Raw genomic sequence first — 18,958 nt, 5'->3', positions numbered from 1 at the left:
ATAGTGGTCGTGGTGTACAACCATGCCTCCTGTCCTGTGACGGGTTACCCCTTGAGCAGACAATTCACTGCATATATGAGAGAACTGCAAGATACTCACTCTGACCGTCGTCTCGCCTCTAATCCATCAGGCAAAAACAGCTTTACAGTGGACACTATACAACCATGGGTCACTAGAGGAAAGACGACAAAAAAACATTATATGCAACCCCGATAACCTATAAAGTATTGTACTAATAGCTCTATGAGATAGGTAGGTAGGTAGACCGGATGGTAAATTAATTTGTCTGGGCTTACTAGTCTACTCATACTTTTGGCCACCCAACGAATCAAATAGCATTATACGAGCTTGCATTTCTGACCATTAACAATCACGTCAACACAGGAAAAGTTATATCCAGCAGGTGAGGCCAGGACTGCTTTAGATATGACGCCAGATGCTGACTGGTGTCCATTACATACACCGTAGTAAGAGCTCACGTTACCCTGGAGCGGGCATATGACAAACTGTCACATCCAAGAACACAAACCTCCAGGGACAGCAATTAAAGAGGGGTTACAAAATGTTACACAAACCGCAATCTGAGAAATGGGAGACTATACGGCCTGCTCGAGGGATTGCAAAGTAGATGATACATGAGGTTAAAGGGGTTCTGCCATTGTAAGAACTTGTCGTAGTGCCCACATGAATGGTGGGGGTCTGCCCTCTGGGGGCCTCCAGTGATCACAAAAATGAGGGGCCAGAGACAACAGAATGAATGAAGCAACGGACACGCATTCAACTCTGTCGGACTGTCGAAGAGAAGCCAAGTGCTCAGCCACCTTTGGCAGTCCCATAGAGGGAAAGGCAGTGCACATGCAAGGCTGGAAATCCAATAAGGGTCCAGTCACACGTCCGCAAGTGTTTTGCGGTGCGCAAATTGCGGATCTGCAAAACACGGACACCGGTAAGTGCGTTCCGCCTTTTGTGGACAGCACATGGCCGGCACTATAAATAGAAATGCCTTTTCTTGTCCATGTCTGCGGACAAGAATAGGACATGTTCTATTTTGATGCAGAGCGGAAGTGCGGATGCAGAACGGAAGTGCGGATGTGGACAGCACACTGTGTGCTGTCCGCATCTTTTGCGGCCCCATTAAAAATGAATGGGTCCGGATCCGAACCCATTTTATGGACGTGGGAATAGACCCTAAGGGCTTGTTCACAGCCTGTGCCCGTGCTGTGGTCTGCAATGCATGGGCACTGTCCGTGGGGCAGCCGCATGGGGATCGCAGACTCATTCAACTGATCCATCCATTCTGCAAAAAGATAGAACTTGCTCTCTCTTTTTCCGATGTGGAGGCACGGAACGGAACCCCAGAACGCACTCTGTAGTGCTTCCGTACTGTTCTGTTTTGTGCTTCCGTCCCGCATCTACGGATTTGCGGACCCATTGAAGTGAATTGGTCCGCATCCATGTGCATTCCGCATCACAGAACGGTGCCCATGTACTGCGGATCCGCAAATGCGGTCCACAATAAGGCAACAGGCAGCACACGTTCGAGTGAATGGACCCTAACTCTGTGGTCTCCGACACTTTGTGAGGGCCCCAATGATTGGATCTGGTGGATAGGGAATACGTCCTTATGATGGGGTAACCCCTATAAGACCAAGCACCTCTACAAAGCTCCAACATGCTCTAACCAGACGTGGATACAGATTCAGCCTCTGCGGGTGAAAATACGAAATAATCACCTCTATGAGCGGTACAATTGTCACTTACCTTTCCTGGTGTTTTCTGTTACATCAACCCCAAACTGAATGATGTCTCCTGATAGGATCTCACACGGCGGGCTTTCCTCAGACCCTCGACTCAACCTCTGGCTGTTTATGAAGGTACCATTACTACTTTTAGTGTCTTGAAGGTAAAACTGAAAAAAATAAAAAAAATAAAATGAAGGTCATGAGAAGCAAAAAAGATACAAAATGAAGGTGAAAGAACATACAAGCTTTTATTAGATGGGGTCTCTAAGCAAAAAGGCGAAGATTTGGATTTCTAATATATAATGATGACATATCATCAGGAAGGGGGGGGGGGGGGGAGAGGGGAGTTTGCAAAACTAGCAGTCACCCCTACTTGTGCACTATGTTCAAAATGGAGGCAAGTAGTCTAGTGTTACTATGGTATTTGAAGAGGTTGTCCAGTTTCCTATACTGATGACCTATCCTCCTGAGGATAGGTCGTCAATATCAGATTGGCAGGGATCTGACTTCCGGCACCTGCACCGATCAGCTGTTTGAAGAGGCGCTGATACGACCACGTATACGTTACCTTAGCTTTTTACCCGTACACAGTTGGCAGTGTAACGCTAGTGGCTCTGACCCATTCAAGTGATGGCCGAAGCATCGATGGCGTAAAGATAAATAGTGAAACGAATGCAATGCTCGTATGAGCACTGCGGTCTCTTCAAAAAACTGATCAGCAGAGGCCGATACACACTGGAAAACCCCCCTCTTTTTGCATTTTTATGTCTTACATGTCCCTTTATCGGCTAGCCCTGGTTCACTTTAAACGGATTGTCCTGCTTAAATATAAACTACTGGGAAATTCTGAACTAAAGGGGTTGTTCAGGATCAGAAAAACATGGCTTCTTTCTTTAAAAAACAGCTCACAGGTGGAGACATGGACAGGTGTGGCACTTTCGTTTAGTGTTTTTTTTTTTTTTTTTTTTTTAAAGGAGCCAGCAAAGTTTTTGCAATTCTGGACAACCCCTTTAAAGGAGTATTCTGACTACATCAAGTTATCAGTTATTAGATTGTGGGGGTTCTACACCACTGGGACCACCACTGATCATGAGATCAGTGGCCCAGAACACCCCCCTCCGAAATGAATGGCACTGTCAGCAGTCCTGTAGAGATGAATGGAACGCAGTATACACGACTGACCCGCCACACCATTCATTTTGAGAGTCCTCCTGGGACACGGGCTACCATTCTCGTGATCGGAGAATTGAGAACTTGATAAAGGCAAAATACCCTTTAATTGAGGGGCGCTCTCTGTTCAGGATCCTCATCTCTTGACAAGAGCCTCTCTCGCTCTGGGGGAACTGTCCTGTATTGCAAAGACAGCCCATTGATATGTAATGCTTCACGCCACCTGTGGGTGCGCTGCAGGGGAATTCTACTATTGCTGCCAGGTTTCCGCAAGATTATAGCTGATTGCTTGGGGTCTCGGCAGAGGGACACTTTCTGATCTGCTTATTGTCAATGCACACCTGTAACAAGTAGGGATTATCTAAAGTAGAGAACCCCTATAAGTCATAGGGAGCAACGTTACTGTTTGTTACGGCTAGATTCCTGAGCAGTCACACGGCTGATCTGTCTGGGCACATGAGTTATACTGATGGACTTCACGTACTAACTTGTGGACTGCCGCTGTCAAGTGCAAGTAGAACTGTAGAAGTGCACATAAAAAAATCTCAGCTACTGTTCATCATCTATAACTATTTACAGTGACAGTTTTCTGCTTCAGTTTAGTATATTGAGAACGGCTTCCTCTGCGGAGAACAGTTTAAAACAAATCAAAGCTTTATAGCCAAAATAACGTAATTTCTATGAAACATTTATTTTCACTGCTGAAACTGACAGACAAACCGTGTGCCCCCATCATTCCTGCAAACCTAAAGAGGACCCGTGACCACGAGATGCAGAGTATTCTGCAGGCAGCGCGTTATAGAGCAGGAGGCGCTGAGCAGAAATAGATATTTGTGGGTAAAGATTCAGTGAAATCTGAAATTTATAAACTTATATCTCTGCTATTTCTGACTTCATTGTTCACAGGGGGAAGTGTTATCAGCGATGGCTATATCTGTATACACACTTACACAGAGAATGTCATCACTGATAACACCTCCCGTGTACAACTATCAGTGACTGACAGCCTTCTCTGTATACACACTTACACAGAGAATACCATCACTGATAACACCTCCCTGTGTACAACTATCAGTGACTGACCGCTATCTCTGTATACACACTTACACAGAGAATACCATCACTGATAACACCTCCCTGTGTACAACTATCAGTGACTGACCGCTATCTCTGTATACACACTTACACAGAGAATACCATCACTGATAACACCTCCCTGTGTACAACGATCTCTGTATACACACTTAGGCTACATGCACACACGTTGTTTGTTTCCGTGTCCGTTCCTTTTTTTTTTTTTTGCGGATAGGATGCAGACCCATTTATTTCAATGGGTGTCCACCTAAAATTGTTGCCCTGGAAAACCCTTATTAGTCATATGAGATTAGCAAAAAATTAACCACTATTTCATCTTGTCCGTTGACTACGACTAGTATTTCAGTATACGGCCAGGGAAAAAAGAAGTTACAGTAAATGGAGGGGATAACAATTCCACTAATTATTTAGGATTAATATTCTCCTCTACAATTTAGAGGGTGACTTTACCCTAGGGCCTGAAGCTTCCACCAACAGTGACATATGCAACACCACAATGAGGTGTTAAAGAGGGCTTTCCGGTACTTTTATAATGATGGCCTATATTCAATATACGACATCAATATCTGATCAGTGAAGGATCCAACACCCTGCATCCTTGGCAATCAGCCATACTGCAGTAGCTCCAGTGCCAGAACTACACTGCTCCCTCTAGTGGCCGGGGCTGGTTAATGTAGCACAGCATCTCATTCACTTCAATGGGAGCAGCGCTGCAGTGTACCAGCTCTATCCATTACACAACAGAGGGAGCTGGGTAGTTCAGCTACAACCCCAATGAATCAGCGAATAAGGGGTCCCTGCGTCATCTCCCTGAATGGGGCAGCAGCAAGCATGGCAAACCATCGTTCCATTCACTTCTATGTGACGGATGTAGACGGCACACAGTCTGCCCTATAGAAGAGAATGAGGCAGCGGCCGAAGATTTGTACTACCAATCCATTCAGAGAGGGAACCTTTGTGATTCTTGGGATTGCTGGGGGGTCTTAGCTGTCGGACCCAATGGGATCCGATATTTTTCAACTATTCTGTGGATGGGTGATAAATACTTTCCGTTGGATAACCCATTTAAAGAAAATCTATCAGACAAAAAAGTTATAGTGCAGGAAGAGCTGAGCAGATTGATATATAGTTTTGTTTGAAAAGAATAGAATTTATTCAATTAAAGGGGTTTTCGAAGACCTTATAACTGATGACTAATCCTCAGAAAAGGTCACCAGTATCTGATTGGTGGGGGTAACCCCCAGGACACCTGCTGATAACTGTTTGAGAAGGCAACGCTGCTCCCGTGAGCGCTGCAGTGTTCTTGCAGCGTTTCCTAGCCCACCAGAAGTGAATGTGGCTGAGCTGCGATACCAAGCACAGCCGCTATACAATGTACGGCGCTGTGCTTGGAGCGTCGGTGCCTTCTCAAACAGCTGATTGGCGGTGGTCCTGGGTGTTGGGCCCCCACCAACAAAATACGGAGGATAGGTCACCAGTTTTAAAATCCTGTAAAACCCTTTTAAATCTCTGCTTATTCTGGGCTTAGGAGTCTAGTGGGTGGTCCCATCAGTGATTGACAGCTCTCTCTCTCTAGCCAAGTGCTGCATTTTCAATGTGACAGCTACACACTGAAATGAGGGATAACAGATGCAATATAAAATGGAGAAAACACTGCTTTTGTGATTAACTTTAGGACAAACACTGTGTATACGCTTTCTTTGAATGTTGTTACATAAAGTCAGTAATGCCATCTTGATGTAAAATTGCATGAATGTTATGTACTTTGTAAAACCAGACACCCCTGGTTCATGTGGGCGTTGCGGTGGTGCTAAGGTTACCCAGGAGAGCGGGCACAGCAAGCTTCCTGGCACAGATCACAACATTACACCAGGACGCTGATGTAGGTCAGATGTCATTTGAGGACTTTCCGAAAACTAAAGGAGCTCAGAATCGGGATAAAGGCACGAGATTTACAGACATGAAGAAACTAGAGAAACCCCCAACTCTCCCAGCGCTTCATCAATGCAGATAAACATAAAACAGTATAAAACACAGAATAAAATAAAAAAGAATGAGACTCAGGCACCACATTTAGCCTGGGGGCCCCCTTAGCGGACAATCAAAAAAAGCACAAACAAGAAGGGACTGGCATTAGTTAAAATGCAATGCTCTTATGTCCCAAGACAGACCTCACTGCCATATTATTGACAATTTTGCATGATTTTTAATTTTCTGAGGAAGGGGGGGGGGGGGGGCATTAATACTTTTATCTGAACGTCGTGGTCATCTTATTGGTTGTGGCACAATTTTCCAAAATGGCAGCAAAACTGCTTTTCAAACATATTGCCTCAGCAGAAGCTCTGGGGGACCCCACCGGACTTTGCTTGTTTTCCTGGAACGACGCTGTGCCGTTTAGTATCGTGACTGCTGCAGCCAATCACTGGCCGCAACGGTTTTCTAGTGATGAGCAAACCGAGCTTCGGATAGTACATCTGAAGTCGCTTCGCTCAAAACTTCGGATTAATGCTGAACGGAGATCCATGTCGCGCGAGACTTCAAGGAATAACTTTGTTAGTTGATTTTTAAAGAGGAAAACCACTTTAAAACTTGGAACTGAACTCAGATTCGGTTCCGACTGGAACCTAGGAACCAAAGCAGAGTTTGGTTCCATGTTTTAAAGTAGTAGGAGACGGATCTCCGTACAGCATTAGGGCCCATTCACACCGCACATCGCCGGCACTCTCATAGAAAATACCTTTTCTTGTCCGCAATTGTCGGACAAGAATAGGACAGGTTCTATTTTTTGGGGGAACAGAAGTACGGACCTACAAATGGGGGCAGCACATTCCGGCCCCGTTGAAAATGAATGGGTCCGCACCTGTTCCGCAAAATTGCAGAACGGATGCGGACCCATTTTGCGGACGTGTGAATGGACCCCTAATCTGAAGTTTTGCGCAAAGCCACTTTGGATGTAATATCCGAAGCTCGGTTTGCTCATCACTAGAAAACCATTGAGGCAAGTGATTGGCTGCAGCAGTCATGAAAATAAGCAAAGTCCGGAGGGGTCCCCCAGAGCTTCTGCTGAGGCAATATGTTTTAGTCCTTATGCATACGACCGTTCAGTTTTTTTGCGGTCCGCAAACCGCGTACGTATCGCCTTTAATATAACTACCTATTCTTGTCCGCAAAGCGCAGACAAGAATAGGACAGGTTATATTTTTTTTGCGGGGACACGGAACGGAGCAATAGATGCGGACAGCACACGGAGTGCTGTCCGCATCTTTTGCGGCCCCATTGAAGTGAATCGGTCCGCATCCAAGCCACAAAAACTGCAGCTCGGATGCGGACCAAAACAACGGCCGTGTGCATAAGGTTTTAGAAGCAGGTTTGCTGCTATTTTGGCAGAAAACAAATTATGGTTAAGGCCTCATGTACATGACTGTATCCATTTTGCGGTCAGCAATTGACTCCAATGGAACCACAGTCTGCATTTTGCAGACAAGGATAGGACATGTTTTATCTTTTTGCGGAATGGACATACGGATGCGGAAGGCACACGGATCATTCATGTGTTTTCTGCATCGGTAAGTCCATTCTGCAAAAATGAGACCGAGTCGGCAAAATACTGATAACAATGGGTCCACAAATAAACTGCAGTTCACAATATGGACGGGGTTGGGTGCACGAGGCCTAGAATGCCATCCTAGGTTCAAACCTGACCAAAAACTTCTACACAGAGTTTTTGTGGGTTTCCTCACACACTCCAAAGACATACTGATCGGAAACTTAGGCCTCTTGCACATGACCGTATGGCTTTTTCATTATTTTTCGGCCCGCAAAATACGGATCTGCAAAAAAATACGGATAACGTCCGTGTTCATTCTGTTTTTTGCGGAATGGAACAGCTGGCCCCTGATAGAACAGTACCATCCTTGTCCATTATGCGGACAGTAATTGGACATGTTCTATTTTTGAATGGAAATACGGAAATGGAAGTCATACGGAGTACCTTCCGTTTTTTTTGCGGATCCATTGAATTAATGGTTCTATATACAGTCCGTATACGGAACACAAAACGGAACGTAAACCGGAAAAAAAAAAAACTGTGTGCGAGAGGCCTCAGACTAAGCCCCATTGGGGACAGTGAGAGATGTCGTCTGTACAGTGCTGCAGAATACGTCAGCGCTATATAAGTGCATAAAATAAATAATCCTCTGGATTTGATCACTACATATTTTACTTCTATGGCGCCTCGTCCACCGCCATAACTTCAGCTCGTACAGATCCTGAAATACTGGCAGCTTAGGTCAGTAAGGCTTTGTTCACAAGACAAAAGGAACAAGAATCACAAATGCTCGTCATGGATCCGGCACTCGAAAAAGTAGTATAACCCTGGCTGAATGTGCAGGTCACTGGTATGTGTATGTAGAGGTAGTGGGCATCAGGTGCAGCCAGTACTGACTTTGCTGCCTGGATTGCATGTTTAAAGGAGTATCCCGGACTGCACAACTGATGGTCTATCCTTACATAGCTGTCAGCTCCACACATGTATGCTCTGCTTAGGCTACTTTCACACTTGCTACTTTCACACTTGTGTTTTTGCTGGATCCGGCAGGGTTCAGCAAAAAACGCTTCCGTTACTGATAATACAATCGTCTGCATCCGTTATGAACGTATCCGGTTGTATTATCTTTAACATAGCCAAGACTGATATGACATCAACTCCATTGAAAGCCAATGGGGGACGGATCTGTTTTTTATTGAGTTAGATAGTGTCAAAGTTAAACGGATCCGTCCCCATTGACTTGCATTGTGGGTCATGACGGATCTGTCTTGCTTCGTATCCCATGATGGAAAGAAAAATGCATTTTGGAGCATTCAGTTGGCAATGAATGGGGACAAAACGGGAGAGTTTTTTTTCCGGTATGGAGATCAGTCATAGGATCTCAATACCGGAAAATAGAAAAGCGAGTGTGAAGTAGCCTTAGATAAGCATGCACGTGCTCTGACTGGGGAGAAAGTCGCAGCAAGATGCATCTGCAGCGGATTATCTCCCCTCTACAAACAGATCAGGAGCAGAAATCCAACTACTGAATCCTCCTCTCCACAGGAAATCTCGAGTCTGAAAAGAGCCATATAAACGGGCTCGCATCCGTTCCAAAATTCTGCGGGGGCGGGTGCAGACCCATTCATTTCAACGTGGCTGCAAAAGATGCGGACAGGCACACTGTGTACTGTCCGCATCCGTAGTTCTGTTCCGCGACCCCACAAAAAAGATTGAGCATGTCCTATTCTTGTCCGCAATTGTTATTTATATAATAGTGCCAGCCATATTTTCTGAAAAGAAAAATAATCAAAAGAGAAAAATGCCAACAGGCATGCTAAACACAAGGGAAGAACCGTGTAAACCAAAGCTGGCCAACCCCCTGGCACACATGCACCATACTAGTGTATAAAACATGGCGAGGTCCAGCCCGCGCCGCTCCTCACAGCCATCATGAGCTGGAGACTCATCTGGGCTCAGGTTATTACTTGCAATGACTGCGCACATTCCTGTCAATGACTGCTATAATACAGCGCACTAGGTCAATGTGTAACATGCAGATTATAACCGGTTACACTGCAGGGTGTCGCCATAACCCTCCCAGGACTACGTCCGCCTCGCTGCATGCCACAGTGACCGCTCGACTTCTGCACTGAAGAATCCCTGGAAGAAAGCTTTATTTCCCCGATAGGGACCCTGTACCCCCGCTGTGGGTGCCGCACTACCTGGGTAAACCTGCTTGGGAAATGTAAGCATACAGAAGACTTCCGAGCCTTCAGTGACCCTGATTGGTTAAACAAAAGCCATTAACCCCTAAAGGGAATCTGTCACCACAATTTGGTAGCGAGCCTGCGGCCCTCCAGCTGTTGCAAAACTACAAAGCCCAAAAAGCTGATAGCTGTAGGCTGTCCAGGCATGCTAGGAGTTAGTTTTGCAACAGCTGGACGGCCGCAGGTCAGGCATCCTTGATCTACAGCAATACATGAGCAGTGCTACGGATAAGGAGTCCAGATCTCTCATATTCCTACTGCCCCCGGTTCCCCCGCTGTCAGCGCTGAAAGCTGCGCAGAAATACACATGCGTTCTGTGCGCATGCACAACAGTCCTGACAATGTATGTCAGTGCAGCTCTGAATGCTGACAGCAGAGAAATGGGGGCACTAGGAAAATAAAAAGTAGCAATCTGGACTCCATATCTGTAGTACTACTCATGTAATACTGCAGATAATATTCCAAGATCGTGGTTGCCGAGCTGTCCACACGGAAACAGCAGGACAACCCCTTTAAGCTTCCAGTTTGTAGACACATACTCTGGCGCTGAGCATATACTGTACGGCACAGTTGGCTCGGCTCTTGCTCCATTAGGGTATCACCTGGTCCCTCACCTCACTGTCACTTTTCACTGAATGACCTTCACCGCCACGTAGGACTCTGTACAGCCCAGCCTGCATTTACTAGAGAGCACTTACAGGATAGGAAGCCTGTGCGGTGACTGGCTGCCATTCATTTTTAAGCAGCTTCATAAAATCGGCCCTACAGTTTTAAAAACACGACGGGAACAAGGAGACGTCTCCACTGGGCGGCTCCCTGGCTTGTTGACAGGTCTCTCTCTACAGGCAAATGCTGCAGCGTTTCAGGGTAAAACATAGATTTCTGTAATGTGACTGGTTGGGCTGCATGAAACGGACAACCGATTTCCAGAGTTTTCAACAAAAAAAAAAAGCTCCACTTCCTTGTTCAATCATAGCTGTGAAGGAACTGGTGTTTTCAGGACCTCCATAAAGTCTCTTCATGCCATATTATTCCCTGTTTCAGCTGCACAGCTTGATGCATTTCTCTCAGAAGCAGGAGGTGTCTCCCTTCTGCTATACTGTATGCAGTGACCTCACTTCCCATTATGTGTGTTTTCATCTAGGGAGCTTAGAAAGCTGATAAGGAGGAATAAAACACAGTTACAGAAAGGCAGGAGGCTCGTGTGATGTCCAGAAGTAGTATAGAAGCCGCTCTTATCAGGCTCAGGATCCTCTTGCTCCGACACAACCCCCGCTTCCTCTCAGCCGTCTTCTGTGTCTCTGTTACAAGGGACTGATCTTGCCTGACAACAGGCAACAAACTGCAACTTATGTGGATGCGAGACCCCTAGTGACAATGAGTCTACAGCTTTTTTTTTTTCAGGTGGATGCAGGCAGATTTTTTTAAATGACTTAGAAATTTGCTAATTACACCATTGTCTATTAAATGAAATTGTGTGAAAGTACAGCGACGCTAAGGAAGCTTCAGAACTTCTTAAAGAAGCAGTCGGACTACACTTCACAGACTAAGGCTGGGTTCACTCAGAGGTTTTAATTACATTTCTCCGCACAGTTGTGCTTTTAGTGGCTTTTTTGGACTTGTGGTTTTTGGTGCTTTTTTGTGGTTAAAATGCCAGTGGAGATGTCAGGAGTGGTGAATGGTGATAGGGCCTCTAAGCCTTTGATGATTGTCAGGTTCTCTGCTACCTGTCAGTGAATGGCATCAGTCAAAGGCTGCTCACGAAGCTGAGGGTTTGCAACCAAAGAGCAAACAGTCTATAGTAGGGATAGGCACCCCAGTTGTGGTGAAACTACAACTCCCAGCATACATACTTGCTCTGCTCCTCTCAGAACTCTCAAAAGTGAAAGGAGCATGCTGGGAATTGTAGTTTTACAACAGCTTAAGTGCCGAAGGTTGCTGATCCCTGCTCTATAAAAAGGACAGCGGGGCATGAATTCACTGTACAGCATACTAATCATGACAGCAAGCAGAGGTATTAAATTGGGAACAGACTGACAATAGAATAATTAGCAAGTCACACCTTTGCTTATGAATGTCCCCCATAACCCACTGACAACCAGCATATAAACTACACACAAGTAACACGAAAAAAAAAAAAGCGTCCACACGCCTTTCCCAGAAGATTACAACCATTCCAAGTATGCCGTCAGCTTTAAGCTCCCCAGTGCTGCACTCTGGAGTGCCAGGGCCACATGACCAACATTCTGGCATCGCGCCAGCAACACAGCAGCAATGTATGGTTTCTAAAACAAATACCTATCAAGGGACACACCCAAGGTCATCAATGGCAGCTTCACAGGCTTAGGGTCCGCACCCATATATTTTCAATGGGGCCGGAATGTGCTGTCCACATCCGCATTTACGGATCCGCAAAAAAATAAAAATAGAACATGTCCTATTCTTGTCCGCAATTGCGGACAAGAAAAGTCATTTTCTATAAGAGTGCCGGCAATGTGTGGTCCGCAAAATGCAGAACGCACATTGCGGGTGTCCGTGTTTTGCGGATCCGCAAAACATACAGATGTGTGAACGGACCCTAACACTGGACATGATACCAACGGTTCATTCCAGGGGGAACGGGGAAGGGGGTATATAATTTTTAACCCCTGACATTCCTGGGTTCCAGGCTCTCCGGAGCCTTCATTACATAATGCTTCATCCAGAACGAGGATTTCACTTCCACAATGTAACGCGCTATGCGCCAAACAGTGGTTCACAATCTGTGGCTCGACAGCTGTTGCAAAACTACAACTCCCATCGTGCCAAGGCAGCAAACAGTTGTCAAAGCATGCTGGGAGTCGGAGATTTACAATAAGAGGGCGTAGATTGGGAAAAACAGATTTAGACGGATGAAAATACAAACTGGGATTGATGGCTGACCAGGAACTTAAAGGGGTACTCCCAACTGGGACACCCATGGCATATCACTAGGAAATGCCATCAGTGTCAGATAGGCGGGGGTCCCACCTCTTCAGATCGGGGCTTTCAAAGTGAATGGCGCACACACTGCTTTAAATGGCATCCACCGCTATGGGAGTTCTGAAAACAGCCAAGTCGGAGCGCTCGGCTGTTTTCGGCCGTCCCACTGTGGTGGATGGAGCGCGCACATTTCTCCATTCGCCACTGGTGGACTGCTGAAAATGGCCAAGCCCCAGTTTGCCTATTTTAGGAACTCCCATATCTGTGAATAAAGGACGGCTGTGCAAGAGGGTGGCTGCTCTCTGCTCGCTTCATGGACAGACTTGTTTTAGTAAATAATTGTATTCGGCATGAAGTGACAAACCTGGAGCCTCCTCTCTTATGACTAGGTTGTGCCGTTCCTCTATTGTTCCTACTTGCCGTTTTTTAATAATTGGTGGCAGACTGTGGAAGAACACAACCCTCTGACAAAGTGAATGATGGTCACACCCAGGTGGTAATTATATACTTCTAGTAGGAATAACAGAGGAACAGCACAACATACAAGTTCTAGAAATAAATGCTCCAGAACAGTTATTACATGTCAGGAGGGGGGGGGGGGGGGGGGCAGCTCCCCTTTAAAGAATACATTCGCTTCACAGAGGAAATGTTGACATCCATTGTATGTAACCAGCTGCATTTCACATGAAGAAACGGACACTGCGCTGTGCGACACTTCACATTACACTTACTGCCTCCTAATCCCACGTATCCTGTGTAGGGCGCGATGCAATCGATTTGTTCAATGGATTGGCAAATGCTGCCCATGTGAACGCCGCCTTATAATCTGACCCATACATTACTGGCCTTAAAGGCCACATGTACATTAATGTCATCTTCACGGATAACACACTTAGGGCCACCCATGCCGTGCACTGGGGACAACAAATTGCAGATGCAAACCATCCGTGTGGCCTACGTTGAATGGGAATGGGTCCCACCATCTGTACGCACCACAAAAAAAAAAAAAAAAAAGAGCGTGTTCTATTTTTTGCGGTGCGGAGGCATGGACCGAAATGCCACAGATGGACTCCGTAGAGCTTCCGTGGCCTTCTGCCCCGTATACTCTGGATTGCGGACCCATTCAAGTCAATGGGTATTGCAGACCGCAATACGGGCACGGCTGGCACATGTTCGTGTGTATGAGCCCTTACCCATTCATTTCTACAGGGTCACTCACACATGGTTATTTTTCCTGCATCTGTGGGCCCATTTCACAAATCATATTACATGTCCTATTGTGGATGAGAATTGATGGGAGAGAGAAAAACACGGACAATGCACATGGAAGTTATACATATTTAGCAAAATTCTTTTTTTGGGGGCTGAGGCATGGATCCTGCCGCGTGCATAAGGCCTTAGGCGGCGTTCGCACCAGCATTGTTGTCAGAGGAACAGAACAACTAAGTGCTGGATTCAGCAAATAACTGACCAGAATGGACCTCGCTGACTACAATGTGGTCCATTCGGGAGTCCATGTTAAGTGGAGGAAAAAAGTTCTGTGTACTGGATTTTTCTCTCTGTTCCTTTTGGCGGATTTTGCAACCGAACCTCTCACAGAGATATGGACAAGCCTTTAGAACCAAATCCCTGAATCTGCAACACTGTATCGTATGTAAACTGCAATCAAAATGGAGCCCCCCGCCCTAAGGCGGACAACAGGGTTTTATTTTGCTATAAAAAAATAGTACAAAAATATAAAAATAAGTCAAACAGAAATAACCAGGATGACCAGGGATGGCCAACATGCAGCTATCCAGTTGTAAAACTATAACTCCTACCATGTCCTGCTGTAGACTGATCGCTATAGGCAATGTGAGCATGCTGGGAGTTGTAGTTTTGCAACAGCTAAAGAGCCTCAGGTCTGCCATCCCTGGCACAGTAACGTAGCTGTGGGTCACCTGATTAAAACGCTGTTTTTCATTTGTTGATCCAAGGCTCCGTTCCCAAGTTATGGTACTTTTTCTTCATATGCAAATTCAGCCTTTGGTGCAACGAGGACTTCACCATTGCTCTCGTTTCATCGAAACTCTGCTCCTTTCTGTGGCTAGTCCCTACCTCTCTGCTTTGCCACTGTCCGGTCCTGTACATCAAAGCACCCAGGGAGGGGACGGTCACAGAAACAAGTGGAGCTTGGGTCCCACAAGATCAACAGTGACTCCCCCATTGCACCAAATGCCTAATTTGCATATTAGGAAAAAGCATAACAACTCCGGGAAGGAGCCTCGGATCCACAAAAGAAAACCAGCGTTTTATTCAGGTGAGGCACGGCTATGAGTCTTTGCAGGCAGTCGGGGAGGTCGCTGGTGACCCGATTTCTGTTTGACTTTTATATTTTTGCACCATTTTACAGCGAAGCAGATGCCCTTTAAGCCTTTGCAATAAAATAAAAACACACTGGGGTTCAGTAATGAGGAGTCCAGCAGAAACATTTCAGTCTGAACGTGGGGCCCTGCGCACGTGAGCGATGACTACAGGCCGGGTAATCTCCGGGGAAATTAGGAAACATAATACCGGAAGTAAACTGGTGAAACCTCTGCGCCTGGAAACCGACGTAAAATCATGTAAATAAACAGGAGGAGTTTTTTCTGCCTGTGAAGCAGAACAGGAAACAGTCCCAGCGCGGACTCTGATCTCATCACTTGGCTAACACAGCGTACTGCAGGGCTGAAACGCGTGAATCAACACTGCAGCGCCTGGTTACGAGGAATCGCTGCTCCCTCCTCCATCCACACAGAAGGCTGGAGTGGGAATCACCGGCAGAAATGTCAGGATGGAGCCATGATCTCACCTAAACACAACACATAACCAGCACATAATAGCAGACTATAGTCTATGGCTCTCTTGTATTAAGGGAATACTTCCCCCCCCCCCCCTCCCCCAATACATATGGTGCTAAAATCTGACCCTCTTAGAGATGCTCTGATAACACTCACACATGGTGCCAGTCCCAATTAGTGTCCCCCATGGGGCTAGAAGCAGCCTGACCATGTGCCCCTCTTCTCCATCACATGATCCCCCTTTGTCTGCGGAGGCGACCAGATCGGCTTCCGCAGGTACAACTAGGCCCTCTGGCCTTCCTCAGGATGATACAGATGCCCGAGTACGCAGCAGGTTTTTTTTAGGCTAGGATTTCACAGCATCGCTTAGGATTAGTGGATACATCAGGGTGACGCTTTCCCAGTATGTAGATTTCTGGTGGCATTCGCAAGATATTTTGTAGAAACCCTGGGATTTTACACAAGTGGAGACCATGCTGCCATGGAGGACAAGACTTGAATGGTCACCACCAAGGCCTCATGCACACAGCCATTGCCCGGGTCCGCTAGACACGGGCACCGGCAGCATGCACCCCACATCACGGATGCGGATCCATTTTCTCTTAGCACGGTAGTGTATGTCCTACATATTTTGCAGTGCCATCGGAAGCAGATTGCTGACCCCATTCAAGTGAATGAGTCCGCGATCTGCATACGGCGGCCCTACAGTCAGTGCCCGTGCATTGCGGACCGCTATTTGCGGTCCGCAGCACGGGTTCGGCTGGCATGCGTTCGTGTGCCTAAGGTCTTAAGGAAAGGTTACATAAACTTATGTGGCTTGAAAAAACGGTCTGTTTATTATCTACCGATATCTATCCATCAATAGGAAACAAGCCAAAAAGTTCTACAAAACTCCAGCACGGCAATGGTTAAGGATCACTGCCGTCACACTGACAGTTCACATTTGTCACACAAGACATCCTGAACGCCTAAAAGCATAAGAGCCGACTCCAACCCCAACAGCCTCAGATTGTCCCCAAATCCGGACATCGTGTAAGAGTCACGTCCCGCATAGACTCCAGCTTCGTCCTGTCGAGGGGTTATTCTATTTTGGCAGATACGGTAATTTCTGTTAATAATTCATCACTGCCCTAGGAAGAGGCCATGGCGCTCACCAGGAGACGGACCCCCACCGAGCAGATACGAATGACCTATCCTGAGGATAGGTCATCAATATTCAACCTACAGAAAACCCCTTTAAAAAAAATACCGACATCAGGCGTGGAGAGACACTACTGTACACTGCGTGAGACGGCTGCCATGGCAACTGAATAACACCAAGAGAGTGCCGTGCATGGGCGCTTTTCCACTTAAAGTGGTCGTGCCATGTTTAAAAGTTATCCTGTGGCAATCTCAGTCAGTCACATACAGAATGAATGGAGCGGCGGCGCACATTCAAATGGAGAATGGGGTCTCTTTTCTGGGGACTGGTGGGGGTTCCAATCATCAGATAATCACCCTTAGGCCCTATGCACACGAACGTTTTTTTTTTTCCGTTTCCGTTCTGGTTTTTGTGTTCCGTATACCCATTCATTTCAATGGATCTTCAAAAAAAATAAAAAAAACGGAAGGTACTCCGTATGCCTTTTGTTTCCGTATTTCCGTTCAAAGATAGAACATGCCCTTTTATTGTCCGCATAACGGACAAGAATAGTACTGTTCTATCAGGGGCCAGATGTTCCGTTCCGCAAAAAACGGAATGCACACGGACGTCATCCTTATTTTTTACAGATCCATTTTTTGTGGACCGAAAAATACTGAAAAAGCCATACGGTCGTGTGCAAGAGGCCTAAGGGCTCTTGCACACGACCGTATGCCCTCTGAGACAAATGGTCCGTGCGTGAGCAGGCCATATGTCCCGGAGCAGCATACATTGCACGCTTGGGAGCCACAGCATCATAGGTTACTATGATGATGCTATGATTTTATGAGTGCGGGACAATAGTCCCGCGGGCGGCCCGATGCTCAAAGTATCGTAGTAACCCATGATGCTGTGCGCTCCAGTGCGCACGATGTATGCCGCTCCGGGACATATGTCCCGCTCACAGACCATATGTCTCAGAGGGCATACAGTCGTGTGCATGAGCCCTTAAGTCTGTGGATAGGGGATGACTTTAAAACAAGACGCGTCCTCTTTAATAAGGACGACGCATTAGCGGAGAACTGCAGCGTGGCCTCATTCACCTGCACCTTTCACGTTATTTCTCCATTCCCATCAGAAGACTTCACCACATAGACATGTACACGGCCGCTGCTCTAAAAACATCCCGGACATCACCAGCGCCATTAGCACCCACCCTTTTAGAGCCACGATTAGACTTGTTAATTGAAAAACAGCATTTCTGATGTGCGCAGGCAAGAGAGCGTAAAAAGTGAGCTCTGAAAATGTAATTGGAGCGGAGAGCGAGCAGCCGGCAATGACCCCAAGACAGGGAGGAGAGCCAGCAAGCCCGGTCTCTGCGGCTTTAGACTGTAATCCAGAACAGCTCGTCACCGATATGTAAAAACATGGATGACAGAACACGATCCTGCAATTTCCTGTGTAGAAAAATAATGCTTTACAGCTGGAAGGATCCGGCCTGTACCTTTCAGATGCGCCCACCTCCTTCCCACATTCACCAGAGCACACGGCCCCCCCTGGAGAGGAGCGCTGCAGTTATCTCATCTCATAAACACTGACAAGCACCGCGTGACACATGATGGGTGATGTACTACGGGCTCAGGCATCAAAACACTTCGCCGTGATACGTAATGCAGCCGTCCAGGGTGTGTGGAGTAATCCTGGCCTTCCCAAAACTGAAGGGGTTATGCATGAAAACAAGGGGAGAAAAAGCAAAAAACAGTTGTCTGCGATACTTTCAGCAAAACGCCTTCATATGGACTTCAGTAGGTAACACCCCACTTTAGAGACAAGGCGTCTCCTTTGGTGGGGTCCCTTAAATGGACCGTCCAGTTTCTGGAGGAAACCGGAAGACACAGGGGATCTGACTGCATTAAGCGATCACTGCTAAGACCTCGTTTCCGTTTTTCATGCACAGCACACATAAGCATTGATGTTAATGTGTCTGTTCACACATCAGTGGTTTTCCACAGAAAAATGGGTCGGTAGAAAATTCACGGGAGCATGCACTACTTCAGTCTCGGGTTGCACCGGCATTGATACTTTTGTACCTGGATCGATTTGATACCAGGAATTGCCATTTTCTTACTGCACAGACTAGTATCTCTTAGAGAACATGGCACACGGCGCGCTCAGCGAGCATCATGTTCTCACCAGCCGGCACCTTTTTCAATTCAAGTGTGTTCTGGTCACCGAGTGCCACAATCATCTGTGGG

The 18,958-nt window shown here is 46.6% G+C and overlaps 1 protein-coding gene across 3 annotated transcripts in view; it reads right to left on the bottom strand.

The window, feature by feature from the left end:
- The window catches only part of LOC122944046 (sarcolemma associated protein), a 114,904-nt gene that overhangs the window by 80,734 nt on the left and 15,212 nt on the right, over positions 1 to 18,958 (bottom strand). For all 3 annotated transcript variants that reach the window (XM_044302253.1, XM_044302254.1, XM_044302255.1), the window contains exons 2-3: positions 1,762 to 1,909; positions 100 to 172 (exon numbers count right to left, since the gene is read on the bottom strand). In XM_044302253.1, coding sequence (XP_044158188.1) covers positions 100 to 172; positions 1,762 to 1,909 — 221 coding nt within the window. The remainder of the gene's footprint in view (positions 1 to 99; positions 173 to 1,761; positions 1,910 to 18,958) is intronic.

This window comes from Bufo gargarizans, chromosome 7 (assembly GCF_014858855.1).
Source record: "Bufo gargarizans isolate SCDJY-AF-19 chromosome 7, ASM1485885v1, whole genome shotgun sequence".
In the NCBI taxonomy this organism is placed as follows: domain Eukaryota; kingdom Metazoa; phylum Chordata; class Amphibia; order Anura; family Bufonidae; genus Bufo; species Bufo gargarizans.
Note: the sequence above shows the minus strand (reverse complement) of the source record. Positions and strands in the feature narration are given on the sequence as shown.